The sequence below is a fragment of the Opisthorchis viverrini genome (genome assembly GCF_000715545.1).
Source record: "Opisthorchis viverrini unplaced genomic scaffold opera_v5_119, whole genome shotgun sequence".
Classification (NCBI taxonomy): Eukaryota; Metazoa; Platyhelminthes; class Trematoda; order Opisthorchiida; family Opisthorchiidae; genus Opisthorchis; species Opisthorchis viverrini.
The window spans coordinates 1,368,782-1,380,780 of NW_008751775.1; the positions used below are offsets into that span (position 1 = coordinate 1,368,782).

At 47.0% G+C, this 11,999-nt stretch overlaps 1 protein-coding gene across 1 annotated transcript in view; it reads left to right on the plus strand.

Annotated features, from left to right (window-relative positions):
* T265_06003 (hypothetical protein) overlaps positions 1–11,749 on the plus strand; it is a gene marked incomplete at both ends in the record, with an annotated part of 29,580 nt that extends 17,831 nt beyond the window's left edge. The window contains 5 exons of the mRNA XM_009171155.1: positions 1,117–1,277; positions 2,855–2,978; positions 8,056–8,227; positions 9,683–9,791; positions 11,481–11,749. Coding sequence (XP_009169419.1) covers positions 1,117–1,277; positions 2,855–2,978; positions 8,056–8,227; positions 9,683–9,791; positions 11,481–11,703 — 789 coding nt within the window. The remainder of the gene's footprint in view (positions 1–1,116; positions 1,278–2,854; positions 2,979–8,055; positions 8,228–9,682; positions 9,792–11,480) is intronic.
* Between the last annotated feature and the right edge of the window lie 250 nt (positions 11,750–11,999).

An 11,999-nucleotide genomic window follows, 5' to 3' on the forward strand; every position in this document is an offset into this window, starting at 1 on the left:
TCTCCACAAGTCCACGGACAACCATGGAGTACGTGTAGCAGTCGAACTGCGGAGAAAAACACGTTTCTGCCGTCCGGACTTCCACCAAGGGACTCTCGCATCCGATAAGTTCCCTTTTTGACTTGCTCCCATTTTCGCACTGTATTTATTTTTATACGTGTCGCAGAAATACTAAAAGCTTTTATTAGTGCACATTCACCTTCTGATCTGTATTATGGCTATCAGCATCTGTGCACTAATAGTGACAGACGAAACCAAGCGCGAATATCGACGGCCATAATGACTTTCCAATATACAAAACGCGTCACATCACTTCGTCTCAAGGAGCGCGTATATTAGACGGCTACTGGGTTCTGCCAATCCTGCTGAGGGATCCGAGAAAAGTCTCGGGTCTTTCACCACCGATGCCTCAGAACTATAGCTAGAATTGTTTAGACTCGGTTTAAACCAACTAATTCAGAAAGAGGTTGTCAGGAGACGGTTTTTTGTTGTGTAGCAATGGGTATTTCACTAGGAGAATTCATCCAACACTGCAAGTGAAGGTGGCTGTGCCATGTATTACGCATACAGATTCACCGTTCTATGAGAAGAGCTTTGTTTTCCACGCCTAATATGGAGGTGGATCGGTCTTGACGTGGTAGAGGGGACTGAAGGCTGTCAAGAAGCGTGTGAGTACTGTTCACCTTCCAGGATGGGTTACACATAATTATGCTCGTTCTTGGCTGTAGACACTGGACGATATAATGGCTAGCCGATGCCAACGTCCTGTATGCTGTCAATTTCTACCCAGGTTGTCCGATTTAGTGCTCGGGATGTAAGCACGTCGGTCGTTTGAGATAGGCCAACCTTAGTCATCCCTTCTCCCTATTTAGCGCTTCCACTGTAAATCTTAGGTCAATTAAATCGACATAGCTAACGGCACTGAAGCACTAGTATTCTCCTTTGGTGTTGCTTTCAATGATGATGATGTCATCTCTGCTAGGCTCTTGACACCGGGCAATTCTGGCCTTATAGTCTATTTGATAAAACTACAATCTTTAATTATGGATTTCAACTGGATTATCAATTGTTACTTCATACGGCTGATCTCTGTTTTATCACCTTCATTTTCTCCAGGCTGCTTTGACCAACACATTGGAGCATCTGTGTAACAAACTTCCGTGGATAGAGAGACTGGATGTGGTCACAAAGCCAGCACCAGCTGCGAAAGAATTGGATGTCCCCGATACGGCCGATCAAATTGACCCCGATGATGACTTCAAACGGGAGAACTATTTGTGAGCTGACCTACTCTGTTCCAATTTTTTCTTGTTATCCTGACTGTTGTGCGTCCACATGTTTGCCCAACAGCACGTCCATGCCAATTAGTTGTGCTGCATCGAAGCCAAACAAATCTTTGACGGTCTTGTTAGCCTCGGTGAAAGTCGAAATCTACCTTCAGATCGTTGCGACAAACATGTTTTGTCAAGCACTGTGTCGCCAGTCTGACATCCGATAATGTGTCTGGCTTTGAACAGCACTCGATCCCAGTTTAAGTCGGAGACGTAAGCGCTGTAGCTTGAAAAAGGTGGTAGCTTCCAGCGACTAACCATCTAGGCCTTCAAGGCATTTTCTTTGTTTAGTAGAACCTCCGTTTCAGTAATGCCCAGGTCTTTCGGGTGCTTTTCAGAACGCACAGCTCTTCCTCAGTGGGTAACTTTTCGAGCCACCCCCCGACCGTGTGGGTGTTGAACACTGATGTCATGCTGTCGATGATACTGATGATGAGTCCACGTCGCCGTCACTCATCCTCTTCAATAGTCATCATCATCACTTTCCTCGCCCGTGAAGGGGGGCGAGATGGCCCAAGTGGTTAGAGCGCTAATTTACTGACCGGAAGTTCCTTGGTTCGAAACCGACCTCTGCCTCTATTAGCGTATATTCACCGGGTGGGGCACAGGATAACTGCGTTTGTTAAAACAGGTGTAGATTTACGGTTGTGGTGACTGGTAGTACGGTGACTTCAAAGTTAAGCCAATATCTTCAAAAGTGTTCCTGAAGCTTCCTGAACACAATCTCTTCAACCTTAACGAGGTCAGGTTAGAGTAGCTCGGTGTTCTGGTCTTCAGGCACTGGAAGCATGTCCGTCGGGAGGAAAATCCTGCCGAATGATAAGTCGAATAGCTGAAGCCCGTGGATGGTCGTATGACTTAAGTTTAAGGTGTCTGCATATCCACTCGTTTGGGTTGATCTTTCACCAGCGATTGCATCGCAAGATAACTTCACGGCAGCATCTGACTTGCCAATGCTGCGAAGCAATTATGTGTATTTGTTAAGTGACTTGTTGACAAGAGACATCGGCACACTTAACACAGTTTTCTCACCCTTGAGATCAACCAAAAACTGGTCGCTTGTGGCTCATATATTGTGTGTGTGTGTGTGTGTGTGTGTTGGAAGATGCATCATAGGAGGCTACCAACCGTTGTTTCCTTCTATAGATAAGGGGCTACACTAGTTATGTGCCATGCCATTGAAAAGTATGCTGTTTTGGTCCCACCAACGCGGAGAACTCCGTTCTGATACGATCGGTCAGTTACCTACGTGTTGTTGGAATACGAGTGGATGTAATTCTTGTCCTGGTTCTTTTTGAATGGAGACTTCGCTCCCTGGTACCAATCAGATTACACTTTATGTAGACTTATGGAGTCATCTTTCTTGAGATATCCATCCCGAACCGAACAGTCCGGATCGGAGAGAAGTGGTCTTAGCTGAGTAGTTCTGTCGTGGGACCAGTGCATCTTCACCCTGGTTTGGTTTTTGTTCAATTTTTTTTTTAATTTTTCCTCTCCGCTGCTTATCTTTCCTCGTTACCCAGCTATCGCCTCGGCCAGGCAGCAGTTTTGGTCGCGATTCCGAAACTGCATCAGTTGGGTGTCCCAACCAAACGTCCAGCCGATTACTTCGCCGAAATGGTGAAGACGGACGAACAAATGGGTAAGGTGAGTACTGTTTGCGGCTTTGACTGATACCCGAAGCGGTGCACAGTGAGACTTTCCAGTAAATAACCCTTCGACGAGATGGCTCAGTGGTTAGAGCGCGAATTTACTGACCGGAAGGTTCGTGGTTCGAATCCGACCTCCGCCACTCGACTTCCCTGTCTAGGCTTGGGCAACCTGGCAGTATCCCAGCCCTCGTGCTTCCTTCGGGTGGCATGGCAGCTAGGCACAGGAAGGGAGCTACAGCTGAACACTTTTTAAAGCACGAAACTTCCGGTCAGTAAATTCGCGCTCTAACCACTTGGGCCACCCGACCTGTGCGTCTTGACTTCCCCTGTCTGCGTTTGGACAACCTGGCAGTATCCAAGCTCTCATGCTCCTTCTGGTGGCGTGGCAGTTAGGCACCGAAAGGGTGCTTCTGCTAACAGACGCGTCCTTTAGATTCCCCGTGTTGGTATTTTTTTATTGGAAACGTTGTCTTGTGAACTTTGTCTGACTGTTTGACTATGTCAGTGCTCCCCTTCCAGTGCGCTTCTTGTTGGCTAGTGGGTTTCGTCGTGGAGAAATTCGTCTTCAGCAGGCTCTGACATGTTTCGAAATCTCGACAACCGCTCAACTGCCTGTCACCTTATGTAAGTGTGCAATGCTCCTGCGGCCCACCTACACACCCACACTAAGAGGGACTTGCTCAGGTAACATCCCTCACGCCTAAAGACACCGTTATCATTGTATGAACAAGTTAACTATCGATGTGTACTTAGTGTTCATGTGTGACACGGAACCATTCCGAACTGCTCATCTCACAGCACAGTGCTTCGCCATGAAGGAGACGACGTGGATATCTTGACCCCACGTGATCGGTTGAAGTCTATTCGAGGGTAAAAATTCTCGAAGTCTGACGTAGTTGCAACTGTCATTTCAGTCTATGTATCTCATCGCCTGTCTCGTTTCATAGCGGTTTGTCCACATCTGTGAATTTATTACAGCTACTGAAATATCACATTTAGTTGTATGTAAACCAGTAGTATGGGAAGGGTGTTCGCCTGTGCATGGGTCACTTAAATCTGAACCAAAGCGATCACACATCAAGCTCCTGTAATTAACCAACAGCGGTAGGTTAGCTGTTGGCAGTTTCACAGTGATGACGTCCACGAGACAGCTTATCCCCTTGCTAGTCAGTAATAGTCGTCCAGCTGTAACACCCGGTGTTCCCCGAAGGAAGCACGAGGGCTGGGATACTGCCAAGTTGCCCAAGCTTAGACAACAGAGGTCAGGTTTGAACCACAGACCTTCTGGTCAGTGAATTCGCGCTCTAACCACTTGAGCCAACTCGCCTTCTTGCTGCATAAACTTGTCTAATCTGAAAGATTCAGTGTTGCACATTTTGTCTTTGACGATAGATTCTCAAACAGCCGATGTTCTCCATACAGGAAAAGGCCGATACCATCATAATTTCACGTTCAAATGAAACGTGGGTTCGATATCGTTGAAGCTAACCCCAAAAGATGTTGTACCGCATATTCGATTACTTTCGGCGAACTGACTGAACAAATCGCGTCTTGCTGGTGGTTCTACCCACGCCACATACCAACTAAAAATTTCGAACAAGAAAGAGAAATGTCTTCAAGGACTGCAAGAGTTTCTTAACAGAAGAGAGGGGAAGTAACGATCTCTCGTCGCCTGGTGACTAAACGTTTCCGGGCTAATTGTCAATTTTGGCGGACAGACAGATCAACGGCCATCCGATCATCAGGCACGTGACGTCTGATAGCTCTCTCGGTGGATTACAGTGGGAGAGACAGCCTCTAGCCGAAGACTTCCTGAAAGTGTGAGGGGCATGTACATCCATAACGAACACACAAGGCAACAACGAGACATCGAAGATATGGGGAAGTGACATGTGTGTTAAAGTTCATAGGGGAGGAATAAAATATGGCTGGCTGGAGCCAAGGCAGAGATGAAAAGGGATTCATGCAGGGACTTGGAACTGCTTTTGACAAACAAGGTTTGTGTTCAGTGCATGATGTAGCTAAGGTTCAGTTTGTAGTCGAGTTGCTTGCTCAGTTTGGCGAGTTTTGCGAGTGTTTCATCATCAGTCGAGGTTGTGTCATCAGCGTGGTGTGTGGTAGAGCGATGCGGTGTGTGATTGTGAACACTTACCAACTCACTACTGTGCTCCGGAACACATCATCGACTGGCGATGAAACGCTGGCGGTAATTGTGCTGACAGGGGTGCACAGCGTTGTGAAGAGTGACGTTGCCTACACATTTTCGAATCCTGCCAAAGAAACTGAATCGTTTGTGAGTAGTAGGAGATGGCTCAGTAGTTAGAGAGCGAACTTACTCATCGGAAGGTCTGTGGTTCGAACCCAACCTCTGCATCTCCACTGCTGCCCTCCAAGCTTGGTAGTATCTCAGCCCCCGTGTTTTCTTCGGGTGGTGTGGAAGGTTGGCACCGAAAGTGTGTTGCAGCTGAACGATTATTATTATTATTGTTATTATTATTATTATTATTAGTAGTAGTAGTAGTAGTAGTAGTAGTAGTAGTAGTAGTAGTAGGAAAGGAGTCAGAGGTATAAAACACCCGAAGCTTCAGTGTTTACGGTATGGATCTGTTGGACAAAGGCGAGCTTGTAGGGACCGATTCATCAATAGATTGAGTGAGCAGAATGTACATGGGCCGTCTAACGAGAAGGGGCCGGGTACAGCGGAGCAAAATTAAGAAAATTGCCCTTCCCCCAACGGATAGATATTTTGCATCCAGCTCCATATTGGTGGTCGCCGCACTCAAGTTCACACAGGACACATATAGCCAAAATGGGCTCCATAACAAGAATAAGGTGGGGTTGATTGATGTGAGAAGAGAAGAAAAGAACGTTCAGCTGTATCACCCTTCCGGTGCCTAGCTGTCATGCCACCCGAAGGAAGCACGAGGGCTGGGATACTGCCAGGTTATCCAAACATAGACAGGGTGGGACACAAAGGAATTCATTCTTAGGGATAGCGAAGGCTGTACAATATTCGGAGTTGATAGGGAACGTTCGCCAAAGCGTGTTCCGGCGCGCAGTTCCAGAGCAAAAGATGTGAACTACCATGTGTCAGAGGGAAGCAGAGCCTATTGAGCGTTCCGTGTGCTAGCGGTGGGTAGGCAGAACGGATGGGTAATTTGGAGTTGTTGGGAGAGAAGTGGTCGAACAACTCAGCCAAGTTTCAGCTTTTTCTTTCACATTGACCCAAGGTTTTTTAGGGACCAGGAGGTGGGAGAAGATTGGATGAGCAGAAACTACGACTGATGACTCGGATTCCGAAGGTTGCACCCGATAGTTGGTCAGCCTTGTGATTGATGCACATTTCAAGTTTGCAGATAGCAGGTTGCTATCGATCGAATTGTGTTCGAAAAGGGATACGTTCGCCAGCGTCAGATCAGGAGGGCGGGTTTCCCAACAAGACAAACGGTGGTGTTTCTTTGTGAATAACACATCAGTGATACAGTCGGCTAAAGCTGAAGCATCATCGGAAGTGCCCAATTTCATGGATAGGGAATAACGAACTGACACGTGTCGTCCTGGTGGGCAGAAGATTAGCCCCTAAAGACATCCCTTAACGGGAGGGGGTGGGATAGGTGGAAATGAAAGGAAAATGTTCGAATGGACCGAATAGCTCGTGGCTTATGATTTAGGATGAGTAGGTAACTGGGGGCTCGAACTGCCAGGTTGCCCAAGCCTGGACAGAGGAAGTCGAGAGGCAGAGATCGGGTTCGAACCAAGGACCTTCCGGTCAGTAAATTCGCTCTCTAACCGCTTGCGCCATCTCGCCCGAAAGTATGTGGATTTTACCTCACTTGATCGTAATGCAAAGTTCCCCGCAGTTACTGTAAGCTGCAGTTAGGCGACACAATGAGAAGTTCACAATAACCGTGGCTCGTCTGTTTGATTGGAGCGTTTGAAGGAACGTAATCTAGCGATCCACGTTACGTCATTCCTGTAATCCTCAGATTAAGATGTGTGTTCGCATGGCTGAGCAGCTGTCGGTCCAGAGCTGCTCGCTGTGCATGATTATCGGGCAGTTTGTCTGCACCTTTCTCTATGGCGAATAGGGTATACTGACTGGTTTTTAGTAGTATCTTTTGTCATCCGTATGGCAATAGTTAGTAGGACACAAAACGAAACTACCCTGATCACTATATCCGCGTCGGCATTAGATAGTGGTGGCCCGTTGTTCCGGTTCACTTCTCACCTCATTCCGATACATGATCTTCCGAGAGTAGGGTTTTTTTATAAAAAAAAACTGAAATAAAGCATTCTGAAAAGCTAGTCTGGTTTCACCGTAGTTCTTCCTTTCACAAGCTCGTGCAGTCTACTCGTTGAATGGGACTCCACGATGGCATTCTCCGGCCACATTGGAGGTCATAAAAGAGGGTAACTGTTGCGATTAACACTCGTTTGCAAAGTAAGTTGGTATTGACGAGAGACTCGAATGAATCTCAACTGACACTCACGCTAGTAACCTCCTTGCAAAAACACCGCCTCATGTTCCGTATGGAACGATATTCAATGTATCGAGGTACGCTTGATTAAAACTGTGTGCAATCCTCTGCCTGTTTGATGCTTTTCGGGGCTTATCAGATTGTTCTGTTCCTCGACTGGAACATCAAAGTGTACACTGGCTGCGAGTAACACTCACTCACCGACTGACTTCATTTGATTGGTACTCTAATCGAACGATTCAGATGGATGTCGGCTGGACCCCCCCCCTCAATATCAGCTTAATTTTCCCTTTTGGCAGAAATTTGATGTTGGGTTACGGGCTACGTTCGGTAGAATTTTGGGCATTAGGCCTGCCTGACGAATCTCAAAAAGTCTTCAGCTACAAACCCCTATGGGTGTTATTGACATATGCGTCTCTGTTCAACTCCTAGTTGGTCTCTAAAGCATTTGGGCTGGCATGGTGTGTGATAAATTTTGGCTGCGAGCTCGTCAACAACTTGGACCATTGTGATGCTAAGTGAATCATTTGAATCGAGTTTTGTGAAGGTTCTGAACAACTGTCTTATCATAACTGTGCTGAATCATGATTTCAGATAAAGCAACATTTGGTAGAGACCCAGCAGCGGCTTACACTACGGGAACGCGCCCGCCAAATGCGTGAGAGACGAAAGTTTGGCAAGCAAACACAGCAGGCCGTATTGCAAGCTCGCAAAGCGGAGAAGCGTCAGCTCACAGATGCTATCAAAGCATCGAGGAAAAAGTTCGGTGAGTGTTCCTACCGCTTTCTACCGGTCGTTTGTGGTACTTCTTGCCGAGTTTGCCCGAACTCATCAATGCGGACGTTGCATGTTTTTTCAACTTTTCTTTCTGACTAATCTCCTCGCTCTAATAACCGAATAAGTTCAAATTCTACCCACAGCCAGCCCACTGACATTAGTGAACTCCGTTCCTCAAGGTCGAGACGGCTCAGTGGATATAGCGCGAATTTACTGACCGGAAGGTCCGTGGTTCGAACCCGACCTCTGCCTCTCGACTTCCTCTGTCCAGGCTTGGGCAACCTGACAGTATACCAGCCCTTGTGCTTCCTTCGGGTGGCATGGCAGCTAGGCGATGAAAGGGCGTTATAGCCGGACTACTATCTTCTATTTTTTACCTCCTTAAGGTCGATGTCTACGCACCATTGATCCGAATCGGTGCGAGCATCGTGCTGGTGTTCGTCGAAAAAAGCTTCATAGCCGGCGACCTTGAGGCTAATAATCATGGTATCAACCCGTCTAATTGATGTGGCTGGCGTACCTTGTGTATGACAAATAATTCTTCGGCACCTGGCTGCCAGACTACCCGAAGGAATCACGAGGACTGAGGCAGTATCATATAATCCAAACCTCGACAGATGATACCGGGGTTTGGATATACGTAACTATTAAATATCCACCACGCTTTTATGCACTTTGGCGTAACCTAAAGGAAAAGATGACAGGTGATGTAGCAAAGGAAGCTAAATGGTTTGGCGGAAGACGTAACTGTTCCGTTTGGGCTTCTTGGCGATCCAGAGATGCCAAAATATCAATGACTAGGAGTGTGACGCCAAATGTGACCTAGTATCGAATTGCGCACAACGACAAATGAATACAAAACGGAAAATTTGTAAGGAGGCAGCGACACAATGACGAAGTCAACGTGGGTTCGTGATGTGTTCACCGTCGTACTCTCCGTTCCAACACATTTGGACGACTCAATGTTGACATTGGGCACAGTTTTATTAGTTGGCTCACTCGTCAGTTGCTGTTTTAATGATCTGATTCTTCCAATCTTAACTGAACAGGCCAAAGTGAGTGAACAGTCATATGACTTGCTTCTACCAGGATGACTAATATGCTTCGTCTCTCGAAGCAGCTGCTAGCCGACTTTATCGACCGCATGGTCCGTGGTTCGAACCCAACCTATGCATCTCGACGGCTCTTAAGCGTCCCGGTAGTGTCTCGATCCTCGTGCTTCCTTAAGGTGGCATGGCAGTTAGACACCGAAAATGTGTTACAACTGAATGAATTCCCCCTTTCCTACCTGTTTGATGTCAACTGAGTGACAGCCTTTCCATTTAAACTATCCTCTGTTGCGACTGGTATTGATTCGACTTATGTATCCCTAATACTCGTAATGCGGAAGGACAAAATATACGTCCCGCAATTCGTGAATCTGAGTTTCCTTTTGTTTCCGCAGGCAAAGATCACGATGGTACGTTGGATCAGATTCTGGGGGAATATCGCGATACACCCGATAAACAGAAACCCGGATTTAATCGAGCCAAAGATGTTGCGAATCGCAGAAAGTAAGACGGAGCTGTTTCCTTTGGAATGGACACTTGCTGTTACAAAATAGGGCTTAAAGTTGTGAACTCCGAAGATAGGTCACCCGTTTTTACAGATCATTGTACGGAAGTTTGGCGACTTTTTGATGGTTCGTACCTGTAAGTCAGGAGCCCCGAAGTAAACAGCTTATTTTTGTGACCCTGTTCAGTCAATTGCTTCAACACCTTGTCGTGCTCCCAAAGCAGTCGTGTCTGGTCGCTTCGTCTAACGTGCAGGTCGTGTCACGGTGATCCCCGCTCCCAGGTTCCATCGGTGGCGCTTGGGCATCCTAGCTGGCTATTCATCATCCTCAAGGTTGCTTTTACAAAGGTTATTTTTCCCGGTTACTGAGATTCTCGTAGCCATCGATTTGCTATTCACGATACACATAGAAATGACTTACTCAGTGCAGATAGGCTCATTTCAGCAGCAGCGAACTCTGGCCTGGCAACAAGTGGGATTTAAGTAGTTGGTCCCCTTCGTTTTACATCGTATTGGCTTGGTATGTAGCGGATTTCAAAAAACCGTCGGTCGGCACAGCGAGCAAGTCTACAGTAAACTAGGTTGGAGCGGTCTGTCTGTCAGACACCAGTACTTGTTTTCTGCTTGGCAAATTTATAGAACGCCTTTGGGCGAGATGGCTCAAGTGGTTTGAGTGCGAATTTGCTGACCGGAAGGTCCGTGGTTCGAACCCGACCTCTGCCTCTCGACTTCCCCTGTCTAGGCTTGGGCAACTTGACAGTATCCCAGCCCTCGTGCTTCCTTCGGGTGGCATGGTAGCCAGGCACCGAAAGGGCGCTACAGCTGAACGATTATTATTATTATTATTTATTAGAGCGCCTTTGGTACAACCTTCAGGGCATACCAATGTAAATAAAGCCCCTCACGGTCTCGCTACTCATGACCGTTTTTGCCGGTGGATGGTACTAATTTTCTCCGTCGTTCATTTCTAGTCGATCTATTGTGTGGTGACGCTATGATCGCCCGATGCCGCTCCGCCGATTACCCAGCTTTTTTCCGGACTCACGAACCAGCTTTAATGTCTGCTAGACTCTAGATCTTTTTTTGGCTATCCTTGCCTACTTAAAGAATCCCATCAGGCCGGCTTTTCGTGCCATGTGAGCATGTTTTTTCGATTTACTTGTCCCTGACGTGTTTGGTCCTTACTGTGAATTCTGTTAGCAATATCACCGGAAAGTTTACGCTAAAGTGTTGTTCTTAATTGAGCCCTTGCTTCAGCTGATTGCCCTTGTTTACCGCCAGCCGTGGCACGGACGTTAGCAGTGGTTAGCTCTGACGGATGGTCTTGAAGCACTTAGAGGCCCTGTGGATGCAGCATGCCATTGGCAGCGCTCTCATGCAGTTCCCCAGTCTATCCTGTTAGCCATTATCATGCATGCATTCCCCATCTCCAAAAAGATAGCTCATGCCCCTAAGAAAATGCCGATCATAGGTCCACGTGAATCGCTATGCTGATTTCTGTATTTGAAGCGAGGCTTCCGTGCCCTGTGAGCTACACTCCTGGATAACGAAGATAACCCAAGCGAATCAACCTGGAGAGACTCAGTGAACATTTCCTGACCTGAGACAACCCCCTCCGGTTCTTTTCCAGCTCACACTACTAGGGGTAGATAACCCTCACTACTATCCGTTTCCTTGCCTATTTCCAGGATCAACTATCAACGGGATTACAAGAACAAAAAGTACGGTCACGGTGGACAGAAGAAGCGGAGCAAACGTAATACTGCGGAGTCATTTAGTGGAGGAGCGCGGAAGGATTTCAATCCGGCGAAACACCAGGCCAAACCAAAGAAGCTTTCCGCATTGCGAAAGAATAGAGGAAAATCCGGGAAGCCAAAAGGGAAAAAGCGCATTGGTGGTGCCAAAAGATGATCTAAATCATAGTATTCCGCTGTACATAATTTGTGGTCAATAGAGATGCTTTTGTACATTTGGTTATTTTCCCTGTTCATCTGATTGGAGTAAAGGGTCGCAATCTGTGAACTTCTTCAACCAGGAATGCTGTCCGTCCAGTGTCGTTTAGATTCTCAAGCTTCTTTCTTGTCTTGGACTTTTTTCTAATCGCTACGATGGAGCTCGTAATGGGTGAGCGGACGCAGACGGTTTGTGCACTTCAAATCTTCAGTTATAGAACAATCTCAGCCCAGTAGTAGTCTGTTCATTTCTTC